At 38.5% G+C, this 19,440-nt stretch overlaps 1 protein-coding gene across 3 annotated transcripts in view; it reads right to left on the minus strand.

Annotated features, from left to right (window-relative positions):
- Positions 1 to 19,440, minus strand: part of RUNX1T1 (RUNX1 partner transcriptional co-repressor 1) — a 115,533-nt gene that overhangs the window by 3,484 nt on the left and 92,609 nt on the right. For all 3 annotated transcript variants that reach the window (XM_053978571.1, XM_053978562.1, XM_053978555.1), the window contains 3 exons: positions 15,664 to 15,732; positions 9,562 to 9,752; positions 1 to 618 (listed from right to left, as the gene is read on the minus strand). The exon at positions 1 to 618 is cut by the window's left edge and continues 3,484 nt beyond it. In XM_053978571.1, coding sequence (XP_053834546.1) covers positions 343 to 618; positions 9,562 to 9,752; positions 15,664 to 15,732 — 536 coding nt within the window. In that variant the 3' untranslated portion in view covers positions 1 to 342. The remainder of the gene's footprint in view (positions 619 to 9,561; positions 9,753 to 15,663; positions 15,733 to 19,440) is intronic.

The raw sequence follows: 19,440 nt of genomic DNA on the forward strand, positions 1-19,440 counted from the left end.
ATCTCTTGGTTTGCTGTTTGGTAAAGCATCTGTTAATGAGGTCATCTAGTTTAAAATCCCAGCTACTGGAAAATAACAGGGAGGAGGTCAAATCTATCATTTTGTGTATATTCTCTGCTCTCTTTTCAGTTTTCTAAAGAAAAGATATCTTTGTTATCCACAATAAGTCATTATGACCCGTTACTGGCCTTCTGTATTTTCTACCACCCCAAGATACAGTAAGTTCTTTCTTTATTGAAGTATTGAAATATGACAGTTCAGTTAAAATCTTTGCGCATCTGAGGATGAGGAATTGGTTTCATTTTCTGTTGTGTTTTTGCTTTCGGAGTTTCGAGTTCAGTTTTAACGAGGAGTCGCGTCTATGGTGGAAGGGGTTCCCGGGGTGGTGGACCTCGGAGTAGCTGCTGGTGGAGTGTCAATGGGGCTCCCGGCCCCGCTGCTGGGTGTCACGGAGGAGCTCACTGCTGGTGTCTCTCCTTGCTGCTGGGCTTGGAGGGTCTGTCCACAGATGTGATGGTGCTTCTCCCAGTCCTTGTGCTGGCAAAATGAGCCACAGTATCGTGCTGTGTTGCAACCACTGCAGGTTTCACTAGCTTTCCGGCCACAGTTCCAGCAACTCTAGAAGCAAAAGGGGAGGGAGATGGGAGAAATTAGCTAAATTTTAGCTGATGTCCTAAATTAGCTAAATGTCCTAAATTTTACAGTAAAAACATCTGGCAGGGAACTGCGGGTCAGCCCCCTGCCTATGGACAGCTGAGGAAACAGTCGGTGCTACCTTGGGTATCTGAACCTGTTCCACAGGAGCTCCAGTCGCCTGGAGGACTCTGTCTCAGAAGCTGGGCAAGAACAGAAGCAGCTCTTTGCTAGTACTAATATGCAAACTCCAAGTATGTCCCACATCCAGCAACTAGCAGCATGCTGACTAATAGGAAGTTTCAGTAAAACCTCTGCTAGCTCCTCTTAAAAATTTATTAAAACAAATAATGAAACATGCACACACAAAAAAGCGCTTCTCCAGAAGTGGAGAGGAACTAATGCAAGACAAAAAAGGGAAGAAATGACTTAACACACAAGTAAAACTTGCTGACCTAGGAAAACCTGCTACCCTAGGAAAACCTAATTTTTAATCATCTGAGTAATACCATTTGACTCAGTGGCACTTCTGGCAGTGAACAGTTAAGCTAGAATCTAAATCTTTGGCAGGATGGGGAAGCCACTGCAGAATATGTGTATTCACTTTAACACACTCTATAGCTCTGCCAGCTGGATGCTGGAACACAGCCAATCTTTAAGTGATATTCCTCAACTACTTAAAAAAAAAAATCCCAATTGCAGAATGAAACAAAGACCTAAATCCAAACCAGTATTTTACGGAAATTAGAATTTTAATCAGTATCAAGTGGCTTTAGAAAATATTCCTGTGTTAGTTCCACATTCCCTCTTTTTGCTGGTTTTCATTGTTTTGGAGGGTTGGTTGCTCTGTTTTTTCAGGTTTTTTTGCGTAGGCATATACTGGCAAATGGGGCAAGAGTGACTGTCCTGTGCCCAATTGTTCTTTGAGATTGAAATCAAAGGTACATGGCATTCTCAATTTATACTGATTAAACACACAGACTATATCAGGTAATTACAGATATATGTGTTGGGGACTTTTTTTTTTTTAAATTCATAAAATTGTTCCCATCTTTAAAAACACTTTAAAAAAAAGTGGAATTACCAACACACAGAAACAGATGTTTCTGGTAGTTAAATGTCAGGAATTCAGACTCCTTGTCTGAACCAGGCATCACCTGGTTTTGATTCAGTAGTCATTGTTTCAGGTTCATTTGCTCACACTCTGTCCAGTGCCAGAGAGGTAAATCCACCTTTGGAAAAGAATATTTATACTATTTGCAGATACCTTTTCTTTAAACAACCTTTTATCTCCACAATGAAAAATAACTGTCAGTAATTTAGACCACTGTACATGGACATGTACACACATAAACATTTTTATGCATACACCAAAATGACCTGATATTTTTGCATTAGCATTTCATATTAGCATTTCATCCTGTTAACCAGAAAGATAACTAAATGTGATGTACCTGGATTCTCCTTCTTTTGCTACACTAATATTTCCTTATTATAATATTTATTATATATGATATTCATATATTTATATTTTGTATTTTATATGTATCTATATTTTATTTATTTTATATTCTTTAGTATATATTCCATTTCTATATTACAATATTTCTTTGTTTCTTTCATATTAATGAAAGTTTCATTTTGCTTGTATTGTGATTGGTAATCATGGTGTAATTCTACTCCAGTTGTACTTGCACAGTTTCCACACACTGCCATGCCTGCTAACCTCCCAGCTATTTGCTTCCAACTAAATTGCCAGCCATGGGTTCAGTCCATATTTCCCTTTATTCCCTTATCTGAAAACAAATGCACATGTACAAACATCCCTGTGTAGACTTTTCCGAAAAGACACTTCCTCCCACGTGGAATAATGCTGAAGCCAGCCAGCAAATGCCCAGGTGCAGGAATTCCTCCCTCGTGCAGATCTCTTTGCAACATTGAAGTTCATGCTTTATTTGTGTGGGAATTACTATGAGGGTGTCAAACTTATTCAAGTGTCTGTTTAGTTAATATAGGCCAGCATCCAAAGAATCTTCACTCTGCTTCTCTTTTTGAGGAGCACATAGAGATCTGACTCCAGATGTGACCAGAGCCACCACATAGTATTTCAGTATCTTACCACATGATCTATATTGATGTCAGTAGTTTAGTCCTAACAGTATTGGTTCAACTTTCTTATTAAAATAGTCATCAGTTAACTATCAGACTGTACAGAACGTGAAAAGTGATACATAGGTGCAAGATTTTAATGAAGTGGTGAAGTACTAAGCTGGCTCCTTACATGATTACTTAATGTATCCTACATTGTTTGGTATGTGATTTTGTTCATTGGACATATTATTTCTAATTTAACAGGTCATTACAGCTCTAGTGTAATTGTGGGAATAAAACCACATAAAATACAAGAATTTCAAAATAAATGTTACATCTCACATTTATGCAGCAACTTATTGCATTTAAAAATTACTACAATGCAAATTAACATAAACAAACACACACATCAGAGGGAGCTTGCACTGAGACAGCAGCTGGATTTGATGTGCAGAACTCCCTGTCCCGCACAGCCCTCACCATTGTTTGTTGACCATTTGTTGCTCCTTCCCATGTGCAAGTAGTGAAAAAGAGCAGCAAAGATCAGGCTTGGGCACCACAAGCTTTGGAAACAAATGCTTTCTGTTCACAGCACTGGCTGATACCCCAAATTCTACCAAAGAAAAGCCAGGCTTGAGACGCCAGCTAATAGCCTGGGCTGTGCTTCATATGCCCCTGCTGCTCCTGTCTTTCCAGCAGATGCAGCTATCACAGACAAAGCTATGGGACTGAACATACTCAGGGTATTTTCCTTCCTGGGATGCTCTAGCAGGTACCAGCAAAACGGAGCACTCTCGCTGAGGTGCGTACACAGCATCTTGGACAACAGATGGCCACAGTGTCATGTTGGTGACAAGACGGCAATCTTCATACAAGGGCATATGGCCACAACTACGGACTGCCTTACTGCCTTACTTTAAGACTATCTCCTATCACTGGCAAGATCCAGCTGGGAGGCCTATCAAGGTTGAGATGATGCACTTCAAATACAGAAAATCAAGCAAGACAAACAAGACTTTGAAAGAACCTGAAGAAAGGCAGCCAGATTAATCAGAAGTCAGACAAATATAAGTTGTGAGAAGAGACTGAATGAACTCATAGTCTTAAATATGAGATGGTAGGCGGAAAAGAGGCAGTAGCACCAAAACATCACTGCAGTGAATGTCTACATACACCTCTACATGGATTAGCAGAAGTAACAGGATCAAAATTCTGTTAAGAACAGGAGCAAATTGCCTAGAGATGTTGGAGAATCCCCATCATTAAAGCACAGGAAAAGCAGGGCGAATGGTACAGCTAGAGTTGATCGTGGATTGGAAAAGGGAGAAGCCAATCTCTCAAAGCCTCTGCTGGTCTATATATTCTGTCTTTAGGTAGTGACCTCCTACGCTGCACTTCCATCTCATGCTCTGTAGAGTTCCAGACATAGTTAAAACTATGAGAAGGACTGGACTGCAGTTTAACTCTGTGTTGATTTGCCTGTGATACAGTGAGGTTATACAAAAAAACTAGATTCTCAGACTATGTAATTCAATTTAAATTCACTACCTTGAAAATGGATTAATTCAATGAAATTGAGCTAAATTACACCAGATGGGAATCTCAGTCTGAATTTATGCCGCTGATCATATTTCATCCTCCTCTTTCAACTGACAAGGGACATCAGTCTTAGGTCAGAGCCTTATCTTAGGTCAAACCCTCAATTCTCATGCACTTAAGCTTCCGTCTTCAAACACTCTTGTTTGCCCTCATCAAAATTTTTAAAAGATCTCCATTTCTATGTTCTCCAGTACCAAAACATACACTTGTCAGTAATTTTGCCCATCCTATTGCTTTAATCTCTTAAATATTCAACCAGAATTGAGTATTTGCTTTCCTCTGACACTCCAACTGAGACTTAGTATAGAGCTTGCTTAAATAAATAAAAAAACCCCTTTGTTCTGTCATCTTTGAGAAATTCTGGATTTCCCCAGTTTACCATGAAAGGAAGCATGGCTGGTATGAAGAACCCAGATTTTTCCCAGTTCTGCAATGCCCATGACATTCAAAACTCTACCACTGCTAACCACAAGAAAAGGAACATCTAGAAAGCACTGAAACCACAGGGGCATAAATGAAAACTGTATGAGCTGCTGAATAGCAGTGTAAAAATCCAGCAAAGTTGTTTACGAGAATTTTATACAAGAGTCATTAGAAAGGGAAATATATTGGTACTTTGAAATTCCCACACTGTGTCAAAATGACATTCAAACTTTTAGATGTTTCTAGTAATGTTACACCTATCACAGAACACTCAAGGCTTGCCCAAGCCACTGTTTATTGAGTGAAATACAAGAACTTTCATACAAGTCATGAGAGTAGCTAAATCCTGCAAACACAAGTGCGGAGCAGCCCACAGAAGAGCCGTGCAAGCTGGTGAGCCAGGCCTAGCTTAGCAGTCTGGGGCAGTGCCAATGCTCACATCACATCTGGACTGATCCTGTGCAGAACACATGGCTCTGGTGCCTCTGTACTACCCACCACTACAGGGGATGATGCCAAAAAGTTAAACATTAGCTGACATAGGTATTAAACTTAATACCAGCCTGAAAACTAGGCTTGCCTGAATCACACCATCTGATGCTCAGAGTCAGGTTTGCTGGCATGGTCCTGGTCTCAATGGATTGGTCAGCAGAGATTGAACCCAGCTGTCTTCAAAATGTCAGGTGTGATATTCACATACAACATGAACTGCTGCAATATAAACAAGCCCTAACATTACACATCTCCTAAAAGCAGTGTTGGACCAGTTACATACTTGTTTTATCTGAGCAGATGTCAGCATCTGCTTTAAGTAGAGGGAACTGAAACATTTGTGTTCCTTCCCTGTCCCCAGCCCCCAACCTACTCAAAACTGAGGGATAACACTGAGTGTCAGATTTTTCAGTGGCATTTCATACCAAACCAGAAAGACAGATGTTTTGATGATCCCACCCCTGCTTTACAATCTGGGCAGTCAGTCTCTTTGCTAAACTGTTCACCCTCACTATTAAAATTGATTTGCAAAGCAGCACATTGCAGCCAAAGCAAGCACAGCAGTCATTACAGAGTAGGCTGCTCACACATGTTTCTGTACTTAGCCAAGCCAACTACTGATGAATGGGTCATTTTTTGTCAAGCAACTGTAAGGAACTGGTAAAGAAATAATTCGTGGCTCAGAACAGCCATGCTGACAGGTAGGCTTTGTCCTGGTCCTTTTGCTTTCCAGCAGCAGTCTGCTCAGTCAGCTGGTCCTCAACAGAAAAGCATGAACATTAGCTGGTCAGTTGCAAGGTCTTATCTTAAGAAACTATGAAAATGTTTAGAAAGTAAATGCACAGACACTGAAGCAGTGGGAGTGCTAGTTAAACCATGCTGAACAACTCTAAGATAAGTAAAGAGCAACAGTTGAACAAAGGAGCTCAAGTCAGAGTCAGAAATTCTACCTATGCTACGTAATGTGGTCATTCTCAAAATCTTGCCAACCACTTCTTAAAAGTCAGGATGCTTCTGAATATTACAGCTCCCCTGTCAGTCATCTTACTGTCTTGTGCTCCCTTAGTTTTGGAATTTTGATCTCATCATCTTAATATGCCCAACTTCACTTTTTTACTTGAAGACAATCTTGCACTCAGGGATCCTACTTTTTCTGGGTTTAAGACAAAGCAAAACAGAATACTAAAAAAACCAAGCAAAACCAGAAAAAAACCCCAACCCAACACAGAAATCAGCAACACCATCAAAAAATATCAAAAATCCGATCTACTTTTCTTTGTGAGAGCTCTGAAAGGTCTTGGATTAGGAGGCTGCATTATAATAATCACAAAAATCCTGAGTCTTGGTACTAGTTATCACTTTGAGAACTGCAGCAGACTGCAATAAAAATCATACCACAAAATTATCACACCAGAACAGCTTCAAGAAGCCTCAGCTAGGTCCAGGCTGCATTTTACTGAATAACAAATCAAGGGAGAATCCTTGCCAATAGACGGGAGTGGCCATATCAGTAGAAAATTGTATCTGATACATTACAAATCTGGCATCAAATTCTCATCTCCATTCATAGTTACAACAGCCAAAAGAAATAATGACACCCAAGAGAGAAATTCTGTCAGGAACTGCATGGAGGTTATATAGCAGCCTATAGTGAGTTTTCTTGCACGCCTTGGAGCAATGCCCCAGCAAGGATAAGGAATGAGGAGAGGTGCTCAGCATTCCCCCTGGACCTACAAGAATTTAGAGGCTGCACTGGAACAGTCTCAGATTTGAAACTGGAAATATTTTAGCCCTAGAAATTTTACTTTGGTGTCTTAAGTGAACAGGAATCTGTGTTGCTGCAAGTGTTCTGCTGAAAGTTGTAAACAGAGAGTTTATGTAGACTTAAAACCTAGACAAATCATGATCAATGTCCACAGAGAGATCCAAGAGGTAATTAATACCAAAACAAATGTGGAGTTCTATTCCTCAAACCTGAAAAACACAGTCTCATCTCTGAAGAAACACTTTTCAAACACTGGCAAACTGATCTCCTGTCCCCAAAGATGAAGGGAAGTCCAGTCCATTCTTACAGAAGTCACCCTCAAAGGAATCTAAACCAGCCTGAGTTAGCAGGTAACTGTGAGAAGCATTGCCCTAAGTGTTTGGAGTTGGTCGTAATTAGAAGCCAAAGAGGAACTTCTTATAAATAGACACACCTAACTCAAATAAGCATTGCCATCATCTCCCTTCACAGTTAATCAGTCACCTGTAAACACAAAATGTCAGACTTGATTTCTCTCTGATGGCTTACTAAAACTTGAGCCTCAAAACAGCCTGATGACCACAGGTGTGAAAGTTGCAGGATCAGGACACTAAACCTCATTTCTAGGTCCAGGAGGCTTGTAACCTCCCTGAGGACACACAGCCCTGAGAACATCTATAACCTTAACAGCCACATTTCATTAGAATGCAATTAAAAGAATTGTTTGCCCGAAGTCCCGTTTCCCAAAAAGTGAAAAACCTTATAATCAGTTCTGCTGCCGAAGTAAAAATGTAGTTACATGGCTTTTTCTAGAACTTTAACTGCCCAGAACTAAATCAAAGCACACAAACTCTCTACACATTCCTTTGGATACACATTTGCTTGTGGAAAAATGGGCTGGATGTACTGGCACGTAAATACTTCCTCTGTCCTGCTCACGCTATATCAGTTCACTAAACAGATTTAATTTGCTGTTTCCCCCAAAGGTATTTACCTTTGGAATTTTGGTTTTAACAATAGGAGTCTCTTGTATATATACACATACAAAATGAAAGCTCTTTAATGATGCTATGTCAGAAAAATGCCCTTTCTACGAACAGTGCAGGAAAATGTCCTCGAGTATCTTAGATACAAAAGTCCAATAAATTGAATTTATGTCTCATTTAATCTACAATGGAACAGCTAGTACTTAAAGGGTACATATACTTCCCCTAGTCCCTTTCTTCCTGAGAAACTTTCAGATGCTGAAAATCAATTCCTTTTGTCTCCTTGTTATTCATCTGCTACACATTAAGGAGAAACTCTGGGCGTTCAGTGATCCCACAATGGTCTTTCATCTCCAGAGAAGCCTGGTATGAATTAAAAACTTACGCTCCCTCAAACTACAGATGCACACTGCAGCATGCCACTGACTTATGTGCTGGTGATTTCTGCCAGTGTTCTCAGCATGCTGCAGGTAGCTCATCTGCATCTCTCAACTTAAGTGACCCTTCTACGACACTGCTCATGCAGCCCATGCAAAGTGTTTAGACATGAGCATACACAAATGTACGTCCCCATGTAACAGGGACTGTCACCTACTCGTTTCCCCAACTCCCTGCTGTTTAGAAGTTATTTCAAAAAGTGGGTTTACTACAGTCAAGATGTTAGTATACAAACAATAAATACTTCATGAAGGTAATGCTCTTTCATTTCAGTGGTCTTGAGAAATGGAGATTATATACAAATAACTTCTAACTGACAAAATTTCCTTGTCATGTCCATTTTTAAGGGCAGTTTTAACTTGGGACTCTTTTTTTTTTAACAAGCATAAAATTTAATTGCTATCTAGACTGATGCAGCACTGGTCAAACACACACTGCTCTTTCACTCCCAGCTTCCACATAGTCATGGTGTCAGATATCCTGTATCATAACAATTCAAGGTTTCCACTCTCAGGTCTGAAAGTACATCAAGGCTTAACATACCTATTCCTGTTTTACTCTTTGATCTCTCAGTCTATTTTCTTTTCTACCAAATGCTCTTTGCCCACTCCTCAACTCTGAAATATTCCCTGCAGCCAAAGCAATACATTCAAAATAAGGAAACACTTGCAAATTTACATTCACATTCTGTCCTGCAGGAACCATCATCTTTTGCTAATCACTTCTACATCCAACACTTTTCCCAGATATGTTTTTAGCCACCTTGCTCTACAATCTATTTAATGAATAATTTCTTTGTTTCAATTGGATTTCAGTGTCAAATGTTTTCCACCGAGCATCTTTTTATCTATTCAGTATGGTAGTTTGAAGAGCTTTAAAATGAAGCTACTGAAAAGTCAAGTTAGAACATAATATTTAACCCTGAGCAGCAGTTAAAAGGCGAGAAAAGAGCTCAAGTTCACTAGCTATTTTGGGCTCAGATTACAACATAGCCAAGAGAATTTGGAACTTGGTGCATGCCTGAAATACACACCCAGAACAGCTGTGCAAAGAGTTAATAGCAGGCTCTGATGCCCGTGTCACACAGATTAAAGCCAGCTCAGACACACCTCTGGTTTGCAGGCACAAGCGACTCCTGCCCAGCAAGGCCCTTACCTCACTTGAATCCTCCTGCTGGTTGATGACAGCCAGGGCGTCCTCTGCCGCCTGGCGCTTGGCTTCGGCAACAGTGCGCTCCATCTTGGCCCTCTCCGAAGTGATCATGTCGTGAGCCTTCCGCTCGGCCTCCGACACCGCCTTCTGCAGCTCGGCCATCGCCTGGCGCTTCACTTCATTGACAGCTTCCTCTGCAAAGCAGGGAGAAACCCGCGTCAGCACAGCACATCTGGACATGCCTTCCTGGGAAATGCATCGCTGTCGTTATCATTACGTTGAGATTGCTTTCAATTATAATGACAATCTTCCATTCTGAGTAGGATACAGAGGAACCTGGTTCCTCAAGAATCCTCAAGAAGCACTGAGGTGCTTCTCTTCTTCCCCATCATCGAAGTCTCTACCACTAGCAGAGATCCTTGCCACTAGTAGAGATTCATTACCACTAGTAATGATTCTTGCTATTTTGATTCTCAGGCAGTACTTCTTTTAGTACAATCATTTCAGATCTCTGGTCCGTTTTATTTGCAATCTTTTTGAACACTGAAAAATTAGTTTTGCAGCACAGCAGATATATGCATATACTTGACAATAATTATTATTTAAGACGTATTACAGACTTTTTTAAAAATGTATTTTTAAGCTCAGGGAAATTAGGACAGGATTTATGGTTTTTAACAATTTTTTCTCCCCATATGTTAAAAAAATAAATATACAATATTAAAAAAAACCCAAGAGTTTACTTAAAAATTTTAAATCAATGTTCTAGTATCTTTTCTTTAACATATCATTTTATGAAAAAAAATTGTTTATTAACATTCATTTGACCTCTTGATCTGTCCTTCAAATCCGTGTTTATACTTGAAAACTTGACTTCCTGGCTCTTCTGAGCTATTGAGCACACCCTGCCCAGCAAGATTTTAGATGAGAATTAACACTGAGCAGGGGCAACCTGCTTCATTAAAGTCAAACCTTCATGCTTCTTGTAAAACAACTATGATAGTATGAGTCCTTTCTTTGGTACATACTAGTGTCATATCTTTTATTCCAGAAAACATGGATTGTCTCAAATTAGTTATTTGGCTTTTGACGCAGGAAGAGTGCAAAGATTTTACTAATGAACAGTCTTTTAATTGACAACTAAAACAAGTAATTTCTTTTTTTTTTTTAATTAACTGCTCTAATTAACAAGGAAACCATCCTCCCCCTGAATTAGTTTATCTAATTTTCATCTTTATTCAAAGCAAAATGACAATGATTAATTGAAAATTTAATAAGCAGTAATTATTAACTTGGCAAACCTAGTACCAATTAACACTCTATTAAAACTAATTATGACATGTTTCATTCAAGTGTTTGTACTTAATTGTTTCATGCACTTAAAACCCACCTTAATTAAATGTTCTGTTTAATTAAAGCTACAGATTTCTATTAAAAATGTTTTACTGTAGATTAAAATCTAAGTATTAGAAACGGTGTTATGTGTTTGAGTTTTGGTCCATGTATTTAGCCCATGTACTTGTGTGCACGAACATGCAGACATAACACTAATGTACAGACACTCAGTCACTCTCCTGAGTTACATGTGATAGCTCTGTACGTATTATTTTTAAAATAATGTCTACATGGAGTCTCCATTTTCAGTTATTAAGGAAATTACAATAAAGTCTTAATTTTAAGCCTTGTACTGACTAATACTGAACTAAAATGAAAGAAGAGCTCTCTTGAGGAGTATGTGTGCATGTTACATGTGTGCATATCTGCAAGAGATGTTTCAACTGAAGTTTTCAAGGGAGTGGGGAGGGATTTACAGATAAAACTTATGCCTTTATTTTTATGAGGCTGAAAATATGCCCTTATATTACCCTACCATAAATGTTGTTTAGGGAAAGCCTCAGGAGAGGAAAAAATCATACCCTTCAACCATACAGCCAAGGCTTAATTTCCTTTGAATATTCAAGGTGAATTAAAATTCTATCTAAGTGGCAATACAGGACAATAATTTTTGCTTACGATCAAAGCTACAGCTAGTCTAATTGTATATGCAAATCAGGCAATTTATATTTAAATTATACATTCCTATTCTAGTCCCACAGGCACACGGAGATCAGCAAAGGGAATTGGTAGGACATTTGCAAGGTGCTTGAATATTTATTACCAACTGTAACCATTCACTGATCATGAGAAAAGAAATATACACAGGCAAACATACAGATGCAATTTTATTACCATTTTCAGAAAAATGAGGCAACTTAAATACAGGCGTTTCGTGTCTATGAACTGCAGTTACTGACAAAGTGGATTTCTTTAAGAAAATCTGTGTTCTTGCTGATATTTGCTACTAATAGAAATGATCTTTGAATGACATGATGCACTTTTGTTGCATTATATAAATTCAGTTTTACAGTGCAGTGGTTAGAAATGCCAGTTTCTTATAATAAACAGAAGCAAAATGCTCCAACATTTTTACATGGACTTCTAATTGCAGTTTTTCATCACAGATAATCTACTTCCTTTCAGTCCAAATAGAGAAATTGAAAATTATATTATATCTTCTATATTGTATAAGATTTTTGCAACAGTTCTTGCATGATCTTCATGCTCTTGTATGAAGATGCCTGAAAGTGCTTATGAGGCCATACGCCTGACTGATACTTTTTGACTGGCTTAAACTATGGATTGGAATTTATTATTTCCATTAACTTTGATGACAGAATTTGTATTGTGCTATAGTAAGTGTGAAAATAAATAAGTTAAAATATGTCAGGTCACAATGCACCATCATTATTTCAATATATTACAAACTCATGAACATGTAAATAACCAGAAAAAAATTTGTATCATTGATCTTCTTCACAGCTTCTCAAACTAAATACTACTGATATTTTATAGACATAAAATGCAAGCTTCATAGTTTAAGATATGTTTGCAAAGGCAAAGGAGATTTTTATTTGCCTTTACAATGCTGAGCTATGAAGACCAAGAATGATACCAGCACCCTTCCTTTCCCTGTGTGTCCAGAGAAAGGAAGAGTGATTAGATTCCAGTAACAGCAGAAATCTGCAAGTTTTTAAAACCAAGTATCTAGGATGCATGTACCTGCATCCTCTGCCTTCCCAGCATTGCTAAGCATTCTTGGCACAAATTCACTGTCATTTTAGGAATGCAACTGAAATCTTCCTTCCCTTTGAGCAGCATTAACACATGAGAGAAGCTCCAGGAAGCAAACAGCTTGTGTGCAAATAGGAATTACTCAGCATGGTCTGAAGTCCTTGGAGCAGACTTAAAAGAGGTGCTTATCTTTCACCCAAAATGATGATTCCCCAGCCAGCTCCTGGTCACCTCCCCCACATCATCAGCACATTTTGTCCACATGATGAGAAAAGAGAGGTGGTGGGCAGATGTGCAGTCCTGTGCCACCACAACATTTTGGATCATCTCAGTTTCAGGCTAACCCTGGCAAGGGTGGCCATTGGCAGTTGGTGACAAAGAGTTATCAAAGCATTATCTCCTAAAATGCATCATCTGTCTCAGGACTACTCTGTGCAATGTGCAGGAGCCTTATTGCCTTTGTAGAAACAAAGGATGGTCATTTCATTCCTCTTCTGTAACTCCAGAGCTTTTAGCTGGACTGCCATGGGCATTGGGCATATGTGACAGGGATGGCTGGAAGACAGTTCCTACATGACACAGAAGAAGCTATTGCAGCAGCCCACAATGGGCCTATGACCCTCTCTGTATTTAGTAAAGTGAAGTTTGTACTCCCAGAGAGCAAGTCATTCAACCTGTGATCTTACTGATCCTCAATACCTGCCTCCCTCCTTCTTGACTACTGAGGAACATCAAGAACTTGTCTTGGATTCTTCATCCCCATGTCCATAATTCAATGAAGTGAATCAGGGCACTGACGACCACTTTCTACTGGTGAATGAAACTGAAGTGGGCTTACATGGCTTTACCTTATGAGGTACTGCATAATATGTCCTTGCTCTAGCAGCCACAAAAGCACTCGGTATATTTTAAAGAATTACACTGGAGTCTACCAATCTCCAAAAGTTTAAAGTGAATCCCTTCTCCACATGCTTTTGAGCATGTTTTTATGCCACATTCATGTAATGGATTCAGGATTCCAAACAGAATTTCATACATGATTCAGCTCTCTGCACATTGGTCTTTACAGACATTTGATACACAAAGAGATCCACACTGCACCAAAAGAAATAGCTTGTGAGGGATTTGTAGTCTTCTAGACTGGGAGTTGCTGCCCAACCAGGAAACTGTGGAGCATCTCAAATGGCATCAGAGGCCTATTCTCACAGAACTGAATTGCATCTTTACTGCCTTCATCATGAAACTGTGGGTACCTCCAGTTTGAGACCAGCCTCCTAAAAATGCAGGACCATGATTTATGAAAGTAGTATGCTTTCTGATGTTTCACTAGACTTAGTAACAGATACAGGTATGCATCCTGCAGAGTCATACTTCTTTTAGTCTCCAATTCACAGGCACAATCACTTGATTTAAACCCACAACAGCCTGAAAATAAGAGACTGGAAATGGGACCAAAGGAAACACTTTGTTTCAAAGGGACTGCTGACATAGATGTTCACAAGATGACATCACAGGTCCTGTATACTACCATTTTTGAATACATGCAGAGTGAATGCACATCCAACTTCATAATTCAAGCCAAAAGCTTCAACTAACGTGTGTTAATTATGAAGAAACTTTTTTCTTTTATTGTATTGAATCCATGAGTCATAAATAACCTGATGGCAAATGACATCAAACCCTAGATTTTGCAAGAGGACTGAAGTTTTTGAAATTCAACAGAATAATGCTCCTCTTAGTGAGACTTCCTGGGATTGCATTTTTTTTTGTATTTTTCATTTTACATGTTAACATAAATATGGCAATATGAAAACATTCTTGGCACTGAGCTACAAATGCTATGCTTTCCTTGGACAAAACCAAGAACATATACAATGTTTTACTATTTTTCACAGAAAATGCAATAGTTCTAAAAACATTAACATATTGACAAACGTAGACTTTACACGATAAACCCATGTTACACACAAAACACAGCTTCTTGTCTGATGCAACAAGATAACAGCATAACATTTTTACCTGTATGCTGTGTATCTAGTTTAAAATACACTGGAAAGCAGCAAGCATTTACAGGAGATTTGATCAGAAAGCATCAACACTGCTGCATATTTGCCATTTAATCATTAACTGCTGCTCAGACAGCTGCTGCAGACTTCATGCTTATACAGGTGTTCACAAGCAGGGAGGGGGGGGGTGGGGTTTGCGTGTATAAATAGCTCCTTAACTATCTCAAAGGAGTTCAAGAGCTGCCTCCTGGCCCCTCTGAAAACAAGGAAGCTCTGATGTCAGTGTCAGAAGAGCAAAGGTTTAGCTCCAGCATCAGAGTGGGATTCTCGCCAGGAAACTCCTGTGCTCAGGCAGAGTTTCAGTGTTAAGAAAACTTTGCACAAGCACAACGTCTGCCCAGGGTGCTTTCCAGGCACAGGCAGATGCTGTCAATGCCCTGCAAACAGCCAGAGCAGCTGCAGAGATGTGAACTTGCTGACTTCATTGCACACTCTGCAGGTTTATGAGCACAGGCTTCACTGGGGGCTGACAGGCACAAAATCTTTTTTAAATTAAGAATGGTTACTTTGCATAGTTGAAGTCTTTTTTTTTTAACAGGTGTACTTCGGTTTTTTCCTTCCTTTGGGAATTCTTACTTTAACTAGGTAAGAACCCTGAAGCTTAAAAAAAAAAAACCCACACTAACCTCTTTTTTTTAAATTGCTAACAGACAAACTTTTAACATATCAAGTTTCAGCCTGAAACCATTAGAAGCCCCGAAAATAGGGGTCCATATTGGAAGTACTGGTATTCCCCTAATTATAGCAGCAGATGCTTCTATTATAAAATTATTTAATGTCCCGATCAGTTCCAGTTTAAGATTATTAAACACAATTTCTTCTTGTTACTAGTAAGCCCTTCCCCCGCCTCCCAATTCCTCACATCAGTGCATTAACAACTGCACACAGCTGCCAGACGACTAAGCTGGTGTTTTTAAACAGCTCTTACCAGCTTTCTTCCAGATCTCCTCTGGCACGTATCCAGACGCAGGCCTGTGAAGGAATTCCCGATGAGATTCTGCAGGAGGAGGGGGTGAACAGGAAAAAAGAAAGAGCATCATAAGCAATGCTGGCTTGTTGAGAACAAGGCTTAGAGAAAAATACCTTTTCTCTTTAATTATAGCTCAGACAAAGAAATCAAGTGAAGCTTTTCTCTCCTCAAAACAAAACGGATGCCATGGCCATAGCTCATGAATGTCACATAGACCAGATCAATGCTTGTGACTTGAATGTCTCATCTTAAGCCAAGTTAAGATATGAATTTTATTTTTCTTTTACAGTGTTTTGAGACAACTCTATATGACAGTATCCATACTTTTAAGGGAGGCTTTGCGAGACAAACTGAGGGAGTGACGTGCTTTGTCCTTTCTCATTGTATTTATGAAATGGAAAAAGAAAGGGCAACACTGCAGGTCTGGCACTTCTGCTCTGTGCACAATAATGAGTACTGATGAGTGCAGATAGAAGTCAAGATGTCTTTCCAGTGATCAAATAAGTAGTCCAAAGAAAAGCAAAGGGGTGTTTCTCTAAGTTCAGAGCTATACTTTCCTATATCTGAGCCCATGTTGGCAACTGTAGCTGCAAGAGTTTGAAAAACAGAACCTTTAACTTTAGGATAAGGCCCCAAATACATGATGCCAAACAACCTCACTGGAGCTGAAGCTCGTAATTCACCCACATATTTCAATCACATTTTGACAGCTCTTTCCCCTTCTCTTTTTTTAAAAAAAAAGGTTTAACCTTTAGACCTGGGCCTAAGAGTTTTGAAATCGGCAAGATCCCTTCCACAGGAACTTCAAAGAACTAAGATCAGATGATAAAAAGAAAATTCACTTTGGCCTGAAATTTAGCATACAGATCCTCAGCAGATGAAATTGAAATTGCTCCTTTCAAGTACAATTTAAAAACTGATAAACTATTATTCAAAGTAATAGAGGACAAAATAAAAAAAAAAAAAAAAAAACAACCAAACACATAAAACTGAGTTCACTGTCATGATTGCTATTACCAGTGTATAAGAATTCAATTGCCTAAAGAAAATACCTTGATTCGTTAAATTACAGACAGGTTTGAATGTTTTTGGAGATGCTGCTAGAAATAAAATTCCTTTTTGATGTCTGAGCTTGAAATATAACAATATATAAGAGCATACCTGCAATTCTTTGAATACTAATTTTGAATAAATGTACTCATTTTTGTATCTTATGAGCTTTTATTCACTAACTTTATTCAAAAAGCAGTATTTTTAAGAAAAAGTGAAACATCAGGTTTTGCAAATCATTTCTTACACCACTACATGTGGTACTGTTTACTTACAGTAGCCCACATAAACTTAAATGCTTTTAAAAGATGACAATATTGCAGGCAGCTAACAAAGGTGGAAGTGACAGGAGCTTTTTCAACAGAGAGTAGGGAATCCCTGTGCACTGTTTCACAGATGTAGTTTCTAGCATGAAATCCTGCAGACAGAGACTGGGAGTACATCTTCCCATCTGACAGGCAGCTGAGTGGATTTACCCAGCTCCTCTGTTTGTCACTGAAGTATGGGACAACAATTTAAAATAGATTATTGTCGCCAGACTTTCACACCTCTCAAGCATAAAATAATAAGACTGTATATGTGTGTGTGTGGGGGGGGGGGGAGGGGGGGGGGGGAAGGTAGATTTTGTAAAACAGCTATTTATATTGGTTTAATCAACTTGATAGAGGATTTCAGACCTGATACCAAAAATGGGAAAATTCTCAGTATGGCTTGGCTTGCATGATTCTGGAGATGACAAATAGCCTTGTGTACAGTTTTCACCCCTTAAAAGCTTTTAGACTTACAGGCACAGTGCCAGTTCTGTTAGGGGAACAGAGGCAACAGCAGAAAATATTGTTTGAAGGTTTAAGAAAAATAAAGGTGAAAAACTAAACCACTCTTGTTTGCTCTTCATGGAATACCTGCAGGAACGGACCCAACCAGGCGCCAAATGTTGCAAAACAAGAGGTTTGTTGCATTCATACCTTTACTTTGTATTGAGTTTTTCTGTCTGCTATTTAAGGTACCATCCAGTGCAAGGGGAGCATAACCTTGATTTAAATCTATGGCTCTTCATTTTGGGGGAAGAAAAAAACAAAAAGAAAAGAAAGAAAAAGGACAGAGAGATGTGGAACTGATTTTTTGGTACACATGACTTTCCAAAAATGGAATTCAATGACATAAATGACCAGATTGCCAGATAATTGTTAAAATTTCCAAAACATAAACATCAATCAAGCTCTTATTCCAACCACAAATTATTTACATGAGGAATGAGATCCTCTGCAAGAAGACTTAAATCAAAAGCTTATGAGACACTTTCCCATAGTTTGGAATGGTGCACAAAAAAGACAAGAAGCACTTATGAAAAAAATAAAAACCATATTTTTCAAGCCAGAAAAATTTTAGTAACATGGCTATTGTTTAGTCAGTGGTGATGGGTCCGTGAAAACAATCTTCTTTCTAAGCCTAAACTACAGGAAATGACATGGGGATATAAATCTTACACATTAGTGTTTTTAAGGTAAGGAGTCCTTCAGCTTAAGAATCACAAAAATTTCTCATTAAAACTGAAGCACAAAAGATGTTAATTTGGACATCTAGCAAACTCAAATCAAGATGAACACAACTGAGTGAAGTCCCTAAAATACTGAATGTAAAAGCAACTGCAAAAAGCCATGAGAACAACACATAATTTAAATAACTAACTGCAGCACCTAGAAGTCAAAGTAAATCCTGCCTGGAAGGAAATTGAATGAAATAAGACAAAATAAGAATAATCTGAAGTGACAAGGCAGATCATTCAGAAAAGGATACCGGAAAAGGCTTTACATGTCAGACATAATAGCAAAGGTTTGTTAATGGTGAAAATTCAACAATATCATTATGCAGAACAACAGTATGTATACTACTGAATTTACTTGAAATCCATGGCAAGGCATGAAAGCATGTGTTGGTAATTAGTCCAGTTCCTACTGAACCAAAGGACAAAGATGAGAAAGTTAAATAAAAAGCACATATATATGAGAAAAATCTGTACTTGTCTGTAAGTGCTTAAATGAGATTTAAAAAAAAAGAGACGTTTGATATCAAAAATGGTATTGGAATTTTCTATTGTAATGTGAAATAAACTTGTGAAATAGTAAAAAAGTTGTTGGAGTGGGAGAATACACTTGAAGAAAACAAAAAAAAATTGCATTGGTTTCAGATCTCACATTCAAATGAAAATTTTTGGTGGCTTTAAGATAAAGAGAAAAGGTGCTGAAAGAGAGCGACATGCAGGGATGTGGAGAGTTGTAAGAACAGCCATAAATATGGATCTGCGAAGTGAAACTGAGATGAAAGGCTAGGATCAAATAAATTATGTGAACTCTTATGTGATCATAAGGCTCAAACCCAAGAAAACAGAATAGAAAAATTTAGAAGGAAAACAAATGTTCAATAATCTCAAAAAGCCTAATTCACATTTGGAAAGAAGGACAGAAGGTAAGTTGGCAAAACAAAATAATTGAGGTTTTTATCATTGGACACTGACATACTAGAAAACAAAGTATTAAGAAATGGAGATAAACAGCTGATGTTTTGATGATCTTTTAGAATTTACTGCATTCATGAAAATTTGGGTAGTGATAATAATACCCTACATGCTGTACTGAATATTGAGGCTCAAAAATAATAAAAACCATATATAAGCAGCCCTGAATT

This window comes from Vidua macroura, chromosome 1 (assembly GCF_024509145.1).
Source record: "Vidua macroura isolate BioBank_ID:100142 chromosome 1, ASM2450914v1, whole genome shotgun sequence".
In the NCBI taxonomy this organism is placed as follows: domain Eukaryota; kingdom Metazoa; phylum Chordata; class Aves; order Passeriformes; family Viduidae; genus Vidua; species Vidua macroura.